Raw genomic sequence first — 16,792 nt, 5'->3', positions numbered from 1 at the left:
GTGATAGGGAGGATGTGTGTGTGTGTGTGTAATGTGTGTGTACACACACACAGACACATATATATGTACATATATTGAGATATAGAAATAGACTGATAGAGAGAAAGAGAGAGGGGGAACAGATAGATTTATTATAAAAATTTGGCTCACGTGATTATGGAAGCTGACAAATCCCAAATCTGAAGACTCTGTATCCCACTTTGAGTCTGAAGGCAGGCAGACTGCTATAGAGCCAGGAAAAGCTCGTGCAAAGCTGTGAAGCAGGAGAATTCTCTGTCATTGGGGGAAGTACTTTGGTTCTAGTAAGGCCTTCAACTGATTGAATGAGGCCCACCAACAATATGAAAGACCGTCTGCTTTACTCAGTCTCCCAATGCTAATGCTAATCTCATTCCAAAACACCTAGAATAATGTGTGACTATACACATCTGAGCACTCCATGGCTCAGGCAAGTTGACACATAAAGTTAACCATCACAGTACCATATACACTGAATCATTCACACCATTATCTGAGTGATATTTCGCAATATCTGGATGTCAAACCTAACTATACATTATGTTTTTGAATCCCCTTGAGTGCTATACCCACTGCTTATCTGAGATTCTGAGATTCATTTTTCCTGAAGAAGGCCCTCAGCATCTTACATTCCGAACTGGTAGCTCTCAAAGTGTGTTCCATGGGAACTAATAATGCAGATCCTCAGGCCTTGGCCCAGATCTAGTGAATCCGACACTCTGTGGTTGAGGCCCAGAAGCCCTGGTTCAGTCAGGCCTTCCATGTGTTTCTCATTCATGCCAAAGTGTAAGGACCATTGCCCTATATGAATCTAATGTAAAGTTAAGGTTAAGGTTAAGAAACATTGTTTCTAACCACAATTTGATTTAAATCATAGCTCCATTTAGTTCCAATCCTATGACAAACACATGCACAGAGTCACATACAAGTCTCCTGATTGTCTAAGAAATAAACTCCACATGGATGGATTTCCTTAACAAGACTCAGCCCTCTCTGTTTTCAGCTTAATCCTCTGAAAAATGTGTATTGTGCTTTTAGTCATAGTCCCCAAACAGGCCAGGATTTTTCAATAATTTCATAATCCTTTCATCTTTCAGTGACCTGTTTTCATTTTGCTCTGCTTTACAAAGTTACTTACTTATAAGAACTGTTTAAAATGTCACATCTGTAAAATTTTTTGCAACAACTTAGACAAATGTACAGTTTCTTTTCTTCCACAGGTAAATGTTGTGCATGCATTAAGTATAGCACTTATCACATTTCATTGTAGTATTTTTTTCACCTCTATGAGTTTAGAAATCAAGTTTAGAAATCTGCTCTAACTTATCTTGGTTCATCATAGTATTGTCAAATACTTTTAGTGAATGTCTTGGTATATGGAACGTGGTTAGTAAATTGTGTTAAACACATAAATATATTTTGCTCCTAATTTCTCCACCCATCATAACAGCTTAACAACTTCATGATTCACTACACAATTTATTCATAATTTAATGCAAATATCCTATTTAACATTGTTCTATGCACTAAATGTAAAAATTTCTTTGACCTGATCAGTTCACCAAAAGGAAACTCTAATCATTCATTGCTTGTATAACAGTTAAAATTCCAAAAGAGCCAAAGTATGGGAGATTATACTTTATTGAAACTTTCAGTGTGTCTGAAAGCTTCTGCTATTTCCGGAATTTACAAGTGAAACAACAAAAAGTCCATATTGTATGCATTGCTTCAGCTGTCTTTTTCACTTTTTCTTTATAAAGATTATATACATAACAGTCCACAAACCAATGTTTGTGTTTTCTTTATTCATTGACTCTTTTTAGTTATTTTTTTCTCAACTCTCATGCAAACATATTGAAAGACTAGAATCCACAAATTTCAAATGGAATCCAACTGTTAATGTCAGATGATAGAAATGAAATGTGATGTTTGTGAGTATATTCTTTGCTGCCCCTTAATATGAAATTATTTTTGGTTAGCAGCTGCATCTAACAATATAAAAACCCATTACCTCAGAGTGAGTATTTTTAAGTCCCTGTAGCTTATAAACATTATTTTGTTGTTGTCAATGTGCTTATTTTGATGTATGCAATTTGTCTTCCACAAATGTGATTGTATTAGCAATTTCCCTTAGCACACAGAGAGATCCTAATTGGCACTTTTTCTTAGCTCACAAGAATAACACAGAAAGAAGTCAGTATTGCCTTAACCAATAATCAAAAGTAATCAAACAAAATGCTTTTCAGAAATGTTGTGTATACATGTGGGTATCAATCCATTGCCATGTAACAGATTGCTTCATAATGTAGTAACATAAAACATCAATAAACTATAGTGTGTTACACAGTTTCTTTGGGTCAGTAATAAGGGAACAGCTTACATGGGTGATTCAGGTTCAGAGGTTGTCACCCAGATTTTGATTAGGGCTGTAATTATTTAAAAATGTGACTGGACCTGGGGGAGACACTTCCAACATGTCTCACTTACATAGCTAGCAAGTTGGTGCTGGTTTTTGGCAACGAATTCAGTTTTTCATGTCATGGACTCCTCCATAGGACTGGTGAGTGTCTTGATTGTCATGGCAACTGGCCAACTCAGAGTGAGTTACCCTAGAATGAGTGACCTGAAGGTAACCATCTTCTTTATGACCTAGCCTCAGAAATTACACATTGTTACTTCTGCAATATTATATTTAATATTATTAAATATGGAAAACCTTATTAGATATGGAAAGTCATTATACAAGGATATGAATACAGGCTGGAATAATTGGTGTTGTCTTGGAGGTGGCTGCCAGAGTTTGTTTGAATGTTTTCACTTATATGTAAAAAAGCACACAAAGAAAAATAATTCAATTTGTTCTCAAATTTAAAAGAGATTTATTAGCTCAGGTATCTGTAAAGTTCGTAGGTAAATTAAGCTCTGAGTTTGCTTTGATCAGGTCTCTGTCTCCAATTCTCCCTGATTTTTCATTTTCTGAATTTTTTTAACATCTCCTTTATCCTTCATGTTACTATATTATAGTAAGAAGTAACAAACTGTATGTTAACTTGTAACATGGTAATAAGACGAGTGACGCCAAAGTTGGGTTCATGCATTCTCATTCACAACCTGGGGAGATAAATTGTCATTTTACGTAGCCATTAAAAATGTTGCTGCTTTCGGTTTTTTGGTTTTTGGTTTTTTGGTTTTGTTTTGTATTAATCTCCTTTCACTGCCTTAATAAATGTTTTTAATACATAAAATTTATCCATACGTGGATAAATTATTGTGGCAAAATGAAAGGCATGTGGACACTGACTCAGGACTATCAGGCCCATATTTTTATTATTACTCATGGTTAACTCCTTTCAAACCTTTTTAGGTTCTACATAATAAGGAACAATTTGATGAGACAATTATAATATCCACCACATTTACTTAATGTGCGAATACATTTGATGATTTGTTAATTGCGATATCCCATTGTTAGTGTCATATTGTAAGACAGTTAGAACAAGTTTCTTTGTTGAAAAGAAACTTCAAACCACTCAAATAATTTTATACAGCATTGCTAGATATTTATTTTATAGATTTCTTTTTGTTGAATTTCTAATACCTCTTCCAATTTCCTTACATGTATTGTATAAGATAACATTGCTTCTCCAAAAACTTATAAAATAGGAACAATCAGAAAAGGGTTTTCATATTCCTCTGCCATCCTATCTATCAACCTAGCTAGTGGATGTTGATATCTGTAAATATGGCTTTCTTCAGGTTCCTGAAATGCACTGTCCATGCCAAGTCTCTGGCCACTCCTTCACATGACCTTATACTGTTCTTACTTGTTTGCTGTGAGACAATGCTCTTTCTATTTTATCTTCTTTCCTGAATTCTCATTTTTCACTGTCTAAAGCATGATTCCCCTGTCCTCAAAAACATGCTTTATTTTCTTTCTGAAAATAAAATTAATTCATGCAAAGCAAACAAAACAACAAAACCTGAAAACATCTCTTGATCTAATATTCTCCTCCAAGTACAACTCTGTTATCTCATTCTTTTGACTGAAAGACTCCTTGAAATAATTTACTCTGTTTACAGTTTGTACTCTTTTCTTCCCTGCTGTTTTAAAACCATTCTAACAAGACTCTTGACTTCGATACTTCAGCACAATCATTTTCAACCTCCATGTCGCAGAATCCAAAGCCTAATTCTCATTCCTCTACTCAACAAAGCATCAATATTTGATACGATTAACAACTCTTTCAAGAAAAAGGCTCTTTCTTTGGTTTAAGGACATAATATCCTTTTGATTAACTCCATCCTTTTTTGGCTCTTCTTTCTGCATGCTGTTTAGTTCCTCCTCACTTCTCTACTTACTGAGTTGTGAGACCCCAAGTTTTAGACTTTAAATGTATCTTGAGTTGTTGCGATGGTGATTTCATTCAGCCTCATAGATTTCATAACTCTCAAATTTTAATCTGCAGCTGCAATGTTATTTTCCCCTGCATTCCATATTAGCCACTTTAATATCTGCTCCTGAAGGTCTCAAACTTGACATGCTGCAAGTAAATCTCTGTCAAATCCGATTTCTCCCTCAATCTTCTTCAGATGTCTTATCTGTCTTTGGAATGATGACGGTAGTCTTTAGATTGCTTCTATAAACCATGCAGTCATTTGTCTCTTCTCTCTCATGTTCCACATCCAATCCACTAGAAAGTTTTGTCAGCTATACCTTTAAAAACTATTTCTAAGTCAACAATTTCTTATCATTTGTCTCACTTCCACTCCACTTCAAACAACTTTCACCCCTTACCTGGGATATTTTAATAGCTTTCTTTGGATCCTAACCTTAGCTTCCTTTGTGTTTGGGTCCTAACCTTAGCCTTCTTGTTATTCACCCACCTGTCATAATGTGCCTTTTAAATCATAAGTGACACTGCATACTACTAAGTCAAATCAAATACTCCCAAATAAATGAAAATATGACACTCATTATGAATGAACCAAGATACAAACCCAGGCACTCACACATATGCAATTATGTTGTCGAAAGTTAAAGATAAGGAATGTTTTCTGTTTTTACCTTAGTTCTGAGTAGAGGAAATGAAAAAATAAAAATGTTAATCATCAGAAATTATGTATAAGACACTTCTTTTTTTTTTTTTTTTTTTGGTTTGTGCTATTTTATTAAAGAAACCAGGTTTTTTTGTTGTTGTTGTTTTTTGTTTTTACAATTTTTATGATGAAAATATTCAAGTAGAAAAAGAATAGTACAACAATAACTTATTGCTGCTGCCTTTTAAATTTTGTGATTTTGTCTTATTGGAATTATTTGAAAGTAAATCGCAAATGTTATAATACTTAATCAGGAAACACCAGTCTCTTTGACTGAAGGTTCTTTTTTTTCCCCCCCTTTTTTTTTTTTATTTCTTAACTATTGTTTCAGATCAGCTTGATGTCAACAACCCAGTGATAAGCATAAATGAGGAATATTCTCAATAATTTATAGTATTTATTATTTCAATAGAAGCAATACATTGATAAAGTTTATATTGTTACTAAAAGTTCATTTTAAAGAAATTTGTTAGAATGATGCATTGGAAAAATTTTGTCAAAGGGAAGTCTATTTAAAAAAATGACAGAAAAAAAAATACACTGGCTACAAATTTAATGCCTCAGAATACATCACTCTTGTTAACAAGTCAAGTTTCATGGGGAGCAATTTACATAGTAAAATTACCATTTTTATGTGTAAAGCATAATGAATTTTGCAGAGGCATCTAGTCACTTTCCAAAACCTTCCTCCACGAAAGTTAAATTTGAAGTGATTTCTCTTCCCTCACCTCCAAGTCCTGGTAACTACCTATGGTTTTACCTTTTCAAATGTAATGAGAATGACAAGTAGACACTGTGGACTCCTTTGAGTCATTCTTTTCAGGAAGCTTTTGTGTTAGTGAGTCAAGCTTATGAGTTACTCTTTTCAAGAAGCCACACTTGGCTAATTTATATATATATTTTCAGTAGAGACGGGGTTTCACCATGTTGGCCAGAGTGGTCTCGAACTCCTGACCTCAGCTGATCCACCCCCACTGGCCTCCCAAAGTGCTGTGATTGCAGGTGTGAGCCACCGTGCCCAGCCTCATTTGTGTGTGTGTGTATGTGTGTACATACATTTTAACTTGTCTTAGGTAAATGGCTAAGTGTGGGATTGTTAAACAAAATACCATGTTCGAGTTTATGGAAATATGCCAAATTGCTTTCCAAACTGGCTATACAACTTTGCATTACTATCAGTAGTTGCTTCACGTCCTTCACGTATGTTGCCAGGGTATTTTTCCCCTCATTCTAATAAGTATGTGGTGACAACTTATTGTTGTTTTTATTTGCATTTCACCACAGAGAAGTGAGGTTGAAAATATTTTCATGTGCAATCTGTATTTTCTTCTTTGGTGGATTTTCTATTCAGGATTTTGCAAAATTTTATAAAGTTGTTTAGATTTTTATTGTTTGATTTTGAGGTTTTAACATACGTGGACATATGAGTTAATCAGATGTACATTTTTTGAATATATTAACATATTTGTGTCTTATCTTTCCATTTTCTTAATAAATGCTATATTTAATGAGTTTTTCAAATAACATTTTCTTGAAAATTACAATTTGTTGGCTTTTTTCTTTTACGGTTTTAATATTTTGTGTTTTTTTCTAATGATTCTTTGCCAAACAAAAGATAACAAAAATTTCCTTTATTAGTTTTATATATTTAAACCTTGAGGTTTTATATTTATATTTATGGCTTCCTTTGGGCCATATTTTATATACAATGAGTGGTAAAGGTCAAGTTTAATTTTCTTTAATATGAATTTACAGTGGATCCACCATTTGTCTAAATGCTATCATTTTCCCAATTATTATGGCTAGTTTGTCCATAAACACTTGAGCATTTATGTATTTATCAATTTATTGACTCTCATTGGTACCACTGACAATGTACATACTATTACTACAGTGTTACGATCACTATCGTTTTATAATGACACAAAATCAGTGTGAGTTCTCCCACATTTTTCTTCTTTCTTTTTGAAATTGTTTGAAACTGTTTAGAACAGTTTTTGTTGCATATAACTTTTAGAATCAGCTTATCAAATTATTCAACAATGTTGTATTTTTGATTCGTATTACATTGAATCTAAGTTTCACTTTGGGAGCGTGAACACCTCAATGAATGATATCGAGCATTTTATCCATGAGTAAACACAGTATGTTTTCAGTTATCTAGGTCATTTAAACATTTCTCATAGCAATATATGTAGAATTCAGCATACAAGTCTTTCACGTTTGTTTTCATGTTTATTCACATTATATAAAGTAGATGTTAAAATCTTCCTTTATTTTCATTTTTATAGAAATATATGTAAATACTGAGCTTGTATCCTGTGACACTGCTAAATTTAATAATTCTAATGTTTTTATATATTATATGGTATTTTCTTCATAGATAATCATTCTGGCTCTGAAAGAAGATAAATTTGGTTTTTGTGTTGCAATTTATGTAACTTTTATTTCTTTTACTATTTAAGTCTAACCCTAAAGATAGTGTTCAGGAGAAGTTCTGGGAACATATATCCCTACCTTTCTGTCTATTTCTAATCCTTGGGACAAAGCACTCAGTATTCACCAATAAGAGTGATCATAGTTATAGATTTGTTGAGGTTGAGAAAGTTCCTTCTATTTGTAACTTGTTAAGTGTTCTTTATTTCTTATGTCATATTTGTTAACTTTTATTATGTGTGTATCGAATGTATGCAGTGAATTGTATTCACTGATTTTTAAATGTTAATCAACCAGTCTTCTTTTCCTAGGATATCCCTCACTTGGTCATAATGAATGTATTATCAAAGCCTGAGATAGTCCTGGGGTTCTGCTTATGTAGCTCTCTTCTCCCAGAGAGCATCCTTCACATTATCTATTTTCTATTTTATATATTTTGTTCCATTTTACTATCCTTTGTGATGGCAGACAAGTTTTAATCAGTTGCTTTTTCCTGAACAAAGTGGATTTTTTTTTTAGTTCTATTTCCAAACCAGTCAAACTTCTTATTGAAATTATGTAGTTTATTTTAATATTAAACAAAATAATGACATATATGTACATAATGGATTCAGAATTTGTGTAATGTACTTTAAGTTGAAAGTTTCCCAAGACTTGATAAAAGTGATTTGCTAAAATTATGTTGCAATTAAGAACAATTAGGCAATTATAAAATCTCAGGTAATTTTATAGAATTAGAAGTGTTGCCATGCTTAGTGTTTTGAAAGAATCTTCAAATTCTTCCCTCACTTAGAATCAATCAATTTTGGACTTCATAAATAACTTCATAAGTAACTCAGTGTGTGTTATCTTTACAAGAATGGTGGCATTAACCCCGAGCAGCAACAAATCTGTTCTCAGAGTTGTGTCCATACTCCTACATTGAGAGATTGCAGTTTGGTGAATAATTATGCATTTCAATATTTTTATACAAACATTTAAAATATATATGTATCATTATTTTTATTAATTATTTTACATAGTAACTGTTTTGCTTTAATTAACATTTTCTGATGTTGATGCTCTCTATAAGGAAATTATTATTTTTATTTTATTATTATTATTATTTGAGACGTAGTCTCGCTGTTGCCCAGGCTGGAGTGCAGTGGTGCGATCTTGGCTCACGGCAAGCTCCATCTCCCTGGTTCACGCCATTCTCCTGCCTCAGCCTCCCGAGTAGCTGGGACTACAGACTCCCACCACCACACCCAGCTAATTTTTTGTGTTTTCAGTAAAGACGGGATTTCACCGTGTTAGCCGGGATGGTCTCGATCTCCTGACTTCATGATCCGCCCACCTCGGCCTCCCAAAGTGTTAGGATTGCAGGCGTGAGCCACCGTGTCTGGCCAGGAAATTTTTATTATAATTAGATTGCACACCCAGAAAAAGAAAGAATAAACTTATAATCCATTTTGTTAGTAAGGTTCTAAGCAATATTAAAAATATGATTGTAATTATAAGTGCAAAAGACAGCATAACAGTTCATCACAAGATAAATCCTGTATACTCTATAAAGATGAAAGATAGAAAAGTTCACAGGCATTATAGACAAGTAGCCTAAGATAGAGAAAACATGTTAAAACTGAATTATTACAAAAAGTGAAAACTAAATGTTATATTTGTTATATAATTGAGCGAGCCAATTGTGACATTTCACAAGAATAGAATACAGTTTTTCATTTACTTTTTAATCAATAGAATTTCTTACATTATCTCAATGTCATTACTTTCAAGTAGAGGTAAATTACTTTGACTTTGTGGTTCTGGTTAATGGAACAAAGTGTTCATTCCTAACAGCAAAGGCACAGCTTTAATTTTAAAGCTTCTAACTCATGTTACTCTCAGATAATAATATTAATGATATATAAGGAATTGATGGAGGATTTATAGGCAACTGAAACAAAATAATGTATCGAAAAGAGTCAAGATTCATTTTAAATAATTCACTTCAATTTAGAATTTGTATGATAACTATGTAATGAATGAGAGCACTTATTGTAAACTGACAAAAGTTGAATAAATATATGGGGTAAATCTTGTGTGGTGTGTTTCTAAATGCTTTGTAATTTTTGAAATATTTCTACACATATGTTATGCTCCTTCCTATGAAATAAGTGACCTTAAATACATAGAGTTGGTTAAATTTTCTATCACATAAAATTCACAGAATTCTTTATTTTAAAACTTTTTATGTGGATACTGTAAAGAGATATTTGAGGAGTAATTTATTATATATGATATACATCTTTCATATAATTATAGTGAATTATTTTGAATACAATATTTGATTTTTTTACTGATATTTAAATAATATAGAAAGAAAAGAGAAAAAGAAGCATATTAGTGGCACCAGCATGTACCAGGCATTGTGAGAGTTTTACATATAAATTATTGTTTAAGTAGATGTAATAATATTATAAATTAGTTTATAATATGTATTAATTGATTTAACTCACTTTTTCTACCTAAAACTTAAATATGACTTTCATGTACAAGATTTTACAATGGAAAACCTACTCTCATTTCAAATCAAACAAGCGCACTTAAGTGGAAATTTGTTTTCATTTGAGCACCTATTTGCAAAACTTATTGTTATATATTTATTAAAGAAAATAATGGAAACTTATTTGTTAACAAGCAGAACCTAACCAAGCATGTTAACATGTTTCAGCATCAATCCACAGTAAGTATTCAAAAAAATGAGCATAATTTTAGTTATACATTTTCCTATAAGGAAATCTTTTCATAGAACACTCAATCAGACAGACCAAAAATACAATTTATAAACCATCTTTATTCTCATGGGCATTTATGAAACTTAGATAGCAATAACTGTGATTATTTAAGTTCATATTCCCTGTAAATTGTTATTATAATTATTATTATTATAAGGCTTTTCATTTTGAGTGAGTTTTCATAATGAAAGCAATAAAAGCATATTTTTAGGAAAATAATCTACAGTGTTACACTCACCTATTCATATATTTGACAAATATTTTTAATACTAATTTTGGAATGTGAATAATCAAATTAGAAATCTACCAAATTCCCTAGTAGGCATATACTAATAGACATGATTTAGATTGTTTAGGTGGCACATATTTAAATAATAATGGCTTTGGTCTAGAAGTAAATTAAACAATTAAGTCATGATATTTAAGAAAAAATAGTATTTGTTTTTTCCATTCAATTTCGATAAGCGGGAAATCTGGAAGAATGACATATTTTGTTGTCCTCTGTTCTCTAGAGCCCATCATAGTGTTACGCACACATCGGTCTTTGCAAAAGTAATCACTGGATAAAAATTATTGTTTCTCAAGTTATAAAAGATCTTCTAGATATTGTAGCATACCGCTTCCACTTGCACTGGAATAGCACTTTCTCTGTATCACTATCTCTAGAGGGGGCACTCTGATGACATGAGTCCTTATTGTATTAACGTTGCATAAAGCACAGATGATTTTTATATAGCATAGTTTGTGCGGGAAATTGCATGCATGTATTTTGGCTTTGTTTCTATTTTAGTATTCAGAAATTATTAAAATGTACATTCTGCTTTTTCCCAGGCTCAGTATTATAAAGTCGACATAGTTACCATTAATTGTTTCTCAAAAACACAACTTGGCAAGTCAAATAACTCTTATTATAGGCTTACAGATTAAATAATTAAGGTACATCAATAAATGGCAAATAACTTTTTGAAGTTCTGCTCCTGAAGAGTGCTGAGAATATGATTTATATTTAAGTTTGTATGATTTCAATGTATTTTATTTCCTCTGCTGTCAAAAGAGTATGAAAATTGTTTTCTAGTAACAAAGCATAAAAATAAAAATTATAATAACAATAATAGAAAGTGTTTTAAGACCTTAGAGAATTACCCAGTTTTAGCCTTAGCAAAATGTTTGTAAATCCCATGAACAGGTTTACATTTTATAGGTAGAGTGATTGACATTCAAAGGATAAAATACTAACCCAAGGACACAAGAAATAATATAGAGAGACCCATGGGTACTTTTCAGTTCACAAATATAGAAATATCTCATATCATAAAAAGACCAGAATGCTGCAAGAAGGCTGCAAGAAGGCTGCAAGTGGCTATAAAGTGATAGTGAGTTTTCACCCCTAATTATCTGAAATCACAGCCACATTTTTATACATCATCCTACTTTTAGTAACAGACAGCAGTTATTGAATTTGCACCAGAAATTACTTTAAATTTACTCTAACCTTTTGGTTTTCATAACTCATGGTTGCCCCTGCCAGGGCAGGCAGTGTCATGAGTCACATGTTCAATAAGGTAAGATGTTTCCTACAGGACGTAGAATGGTAGTAGGTATACAGACAAAACTGATATTAGCCTGATCCCAAATGTTATGCTTTTAATCACTGTTACAGAATAGTGATTGTGCATTAGGGATGTAAAGTAATATTGAGTCATAATGGAAGAGTCTATTTTGAAGTAGAAGGATTCAGTTTCCTGTGCCCAAGTGTGGAATGCCTGAGAACACATTCCAGTTCCAGGGGAAAGCTGCAACAAGAGAGGTAGGACAGTGAGAGGTGACAGCTGATAGCATTCAGAGCGATTATGTATATGCTTTTTCATCCTTCCTTTAATTCACTAACTTGTGAATAACTTTTATTTTATCTTTATAAAAATTTCCTTCTTTTCTGTACCTCTTCCGTCTTTTATTGTTGAGCTAAACAAATATTCCTGGTACAAAACTGATCAAGAATGATCAAGAACAACGCAGTAGCGTGTGTTTACTATGATTCTGTTTAGGCAGCTGACACTTAATATGTGTCCTGAGTGGCAGTGTCGAGTATTGGTTCCAAAGTTTCACAAGCAAAATAAATAAATAAATAAAAATTTTGAAATATTACCTCTTTCTTATCTTTTCTAGGGGAAAATGTGTAGACTGTAATTACCTGTTTCTTAAAGTAAAAAATCAGGGACACTTTTTTTTCATTCTGTGCAAAATTTAACTTTTTACTGAAGAATTTATTTTCTCTAGTTATTTTAATACAGTGCTACTTAGATTTTCTATTTACGTTAGAGCTACTTAAGATACTTTTTAAACCATCTCTTTTCTTACTATCATGAATAACTTCTCTATAAGTATTTATTCCCTTTTTCCTAATATTGTTATATCTTTTTTACTAGTCTTATTATTAATATATTAGTATATTGTTATGATTTAAATTTGAATTGTTTCAGAGAATGGCAGATACTTTAGCAGAGAGAAAGCCAGACAGAGAGATTTAATTTTTCTTTATGTATTCTGAATCTCTAGCTTTGACTTGTAAAATAAACCAGACATTTACGTTTTTGTTACATCTTGGAATTAATAAACCCACTGAAAAAAATGAAAATACTTGGTTTAAGATGGATTTGCAAGTATTGAATATATTTTGATATCTCCCAGAGTTACATGTCAATTTCATGTGTGAATCTCATGCTAAATTTTGATTTCAATTATTCTTTATTTTCCTCAAGTGTGACTCAACATCACACACTACATATATCCTGCCATAAGAAAATGATCCTTTGTGTAAATAAATTTATTTTTTGTTTTCTTTGAGTTTAGTTAGATTTGAACATTAGACTTTTTTAAAGATTATGTGATTATTGTTTTACCAGCTGCTGTGTTTTTCTTAGATTAATGATGAAACCAATTGTTCATCCTGTAGACTCTGACAGCATACAATGAATTCTGACAACTTTTTCCCACTCAAGTTCCTGATAACGTGTAATTTCCTTGATATGACAAAATATCATCTTGGCATTCATGTCATGCCATGGTGTCCATTTGTCATTTTCCTGTAAGTTAATGAGTTCTAGCAAAGAGCACCTTCATAAAGTTGTCGTTTGCCAAAAGTCCTGCTGCAGCATATGGAACCAGTGACAAGCTGCAGTATTAAAGAGATTTGTTTTAAACCGAGCCTCTAAAGTGTGCATGGAAATACTAAATACATTCCTGTGTATTTTGCAGATAATCCTGATTTGCTGAGCCATGTCACAGTGGGTATTAGAGTTCTGGATGTCAACGACAATCCACCCGAACTTGCCAGGGAATATGATATTGTTGTCTGTGAAAATTCTAAGCCTGGCCAGGTAAGTTAATTGTTTCCTTCCTCCTCATTTGAATGGAATAAATGCAAGCAGCTTTATTTTTATTATTCTTAGGTATAATCCCCCAAAGCCCACAGTGTAATTTTGTACTCAGTGAAAATAATTTCATAAAGCTTTATTTTAAGTACCAAATAATTTTTGGAGAATAATAGCAATTGACTTTCCTTTGGATCTGAAATGTAACTCAGAAAAATGAATTCATTCATGAATGCTGCACAAATTATACCAATAAAATGATATTGAATGCTTTATGTCCAACCCTACTTTAAATGAAGAGGAAATAGCAAATGTGTTTCTCTTAATGAGGCTGATGGACTTGATTGTGTCAGAGGGATAGCTCTGTCTATTTTGGAGGATCTGCAGGCGTGACACAGGAATGATGATTGAGTGATGCTGATACTAAACGATGATTCAATGTTAAAAACATGAAGAGTATATATGAATTAATAAGGTGGTGAGAGTGAAGATGGATCTGAAACGTGGGGCAAGAGGCTGGTTGTCGTGTGGCATCTAGTTAAAGAAGCAAGGCAATTTGGAAGGCTGGTTGCCTATAGCAAATAGAGCAAGTAGGAGGCTGAAAGGGGTTGTGTATTTGTTTTTCTGCTGTATAAGCAATTACACAAAACCCGCAACTTAAAACAAAAAGTATTTATTATCTCACAGTTTCGATAGGTCAGAAATTTGTGCATGGCTTAGCTGGGTCTTTGCAGAGGTCTCTCAAGACTATAATCAAGGTGTCTGCTAGGGCTGTTTTCTTGCCCGAGGCTTGGGGATCTCTTCCAAGTTCATAGGGCTGTTGGGAGCATTCAGTTTCTCTCTGATACAGACCTGAAAAAGTCAAGACTTTCCTTTATTCCTCAAGGCTGCCCATATCTCTGAGATACCACCAGCAGTTGCTTGCCATTGCCTCCCCAATATGTCCATTTATTTCATCAAGCAAATAAGAGGGGCAAGCCTGCAGGCAAAACAGCCTCGTATAATGTAATGTAATCAAGTGAGTGACACATCAACACATTTGCCATATTCTGTTTATCAGAACCAAGACACAGGTCATACCCACACTGAAGGGGGAGGGATTACAGGAAGGTGTGCATTCAAAGGGTATAGGTCAAAATGTACCCTTTCTGAGTCAAAAGTACTCTTATTATTATCTGTAGTGAACAAGAATGAGTATCCCTTCCCAAATGATGCCAAGTCATTTTGAAACTTGTGCTGAAATTATGCTCCTGAGAAGCATCCTTTTTTGTATTTGTGTAGGAAGGACAATCAGTGAGGCTTGCTAAAGTAATCATTACCTATTTATTTTCAATACTGTCAGGGAAAAATATGTGTATATCTGAATGGCTGGCTTTGTAACATAAAGCTTTTTTCATGTTCATTGTTGTTAAAACAAAAACTCTAGACATAATACATTTAAAAGGGTTTATTTAAGCAAAGAATGAGTAACAAATTGGGCTGCACTCACAATCAGAAGAAGTTTAAAGAGCTCCATCCAGCATCGTGAGCGACAGGCTTTCAAAGCTGAACACAGAAGCCAAGTAGAGAAATTACCTGATTGGCTACAGCTAATTTATTTGGGCCTAAAGTGACCAGTTGGCTGTCTTGTAATTGCCTGAAACCCAGCTATTTGTTACTAAAATTATATTCCTAAATTAGGTTTCTTTTAGTTGACATAATGTGTTAGAGTTCTCTAGAGAAACAGAACTAATAGGATAGATGCATATATGAAAGGGAGTTTATTAAGGAGTATTGACTCACACACCATCACAAGGTGAAGTCCCACAGTAGGCCGTGTGCAAGCTGAGGAGCAAGGAAGCCAGTCTGATTCCCTAAACCTCAATATTAGGGAAGCCAAAAATGCAGCTTTCAGCCTGTAGCCAAAGGACTGAGATCCCCTGGCAAACCACTGGTGTTAAGTCCAAGAATCCAAATGCTGAAGAGCACGGAGTCCGATGTTCGAGGTCAGGAAGCATCCAGCACGGGAAAAAGATGAAGGCCGGAAGACTCAACAAATCTGCTCTTCCATCTCCTGCCTGTTTTATTCTAGCCTGTCTGGCAGCTGATTAGGTTGTGCCCACCCAGATTGAGGGTGGATCTGCCTCTCCCAGTCCACTGACTCGAATATTAATCTCCTTTGGTAACACCCTCACAGACCCCTGAGGAACAGTACTTTGCATCCTTCAGTCCAATGAAGTTGACACTCAATATTAACCATCAAACAAACCTAGGTAGCATTTTGTTACACAAAAACTAAAAATACAGTGATAGCCTCAGGCTTTTATGGCCTTCTACTTAATTAATTTAACATTTCCCATGAGAAAATTATAAATATGAATAAGGACAAAGTAAAGTTATATTTGAAAGCATTATATGGTTTATAAAATTTATTCACTTAAAATATTAAGATTATTATGTTATATGCTTAAGTATTTTACTATGCAATGATTTTAAAACCAATAAGTAATTTTATAGTATAAATACATTATTAAATATATATCAAATTTTCTTTCAATTCTATTAAAAATAGATGCATACATCCTAACATAATGTTCTTGAAATACATTATAAAATCACAATTGATGAAAAAAATGTTAAACATTCTAATGGAAAATTTAAATTTAAGAAAATACAGTATCTCAATTGTTGGTAATAACTGCAACTTATACATAGTGAAAGAGGAAATAATGGAATTGGAAAATTTAAATTTAAGAAAATACAGTAGCTCAATTGTTGGTAATAACAGCAACTTAGACATGGTGCAAGAGAAAATAAGGGAACTGGAAAGTAGATCAGAATAAAAAAAGCCATGTTGAAGCATGAAAAGATAAAATATAAATAAGAATATGAGAGACATATGGGACATGCAAGTCTAATATACAAGTTATTCAATTCTCAGAGGCATATGAGAGAAAGAATGGGACTGAAAAAATATTTAAGACGATTATAGTGGAAAGTTATTCCAAATTGATGGAAATATCAAGTCAAACACTGAATAAACTTAAGAGAAACAAAACCACCAAGCATACTGCCTACAAAGCTAAATTTACCTCATTGCATTAAAGTAAAACTTGA

General features: G+C 33.0%; 1 protein-coding gene across 9 annotated transcripts in view; it reads left to right on the top strand.

The window, feature by feature from the left end:
• CDH18 (cadherin 18) overlaps positions 1-16,792 on the top strand; it is a 1,101,027-nt gene that overhangs the window by 1,027,425 nt on the left and 56,810 nt on the right. For all 9 annotated transcript variants that reach the window (XM_023218216.2, XM_023218208.2, XM_023218214.2 and 6 more), the window contains one exon: positions 13,581-13,702. In XM_023218216.2, coding sequence (XP_023073984.1) covers positions 13,581-13,702 — 122 coding nt within the window. The remainder of the gene's footprint in view (positions 1-13,580; positions 13,703-16,792) is intronic.

This window comes from Piliocolobus tephrosceles, chromosome 4 (assembly GCF_002776525.5).
Source record: "Piliocolobus tephrosceles isolate RC106 chromosome 4, ASM277652v3, whole genome shotgun sequence".
Lineage (NCBI taxonomy): Eukaryota > Metazoa > Chordata > Mammalia > Primates > Cercopithecidae > Piliocolobus > Piliocolobus tephrosceles.
This window is presented reverse-complemented; position numbering and strand designations above follow the sequence as displayed.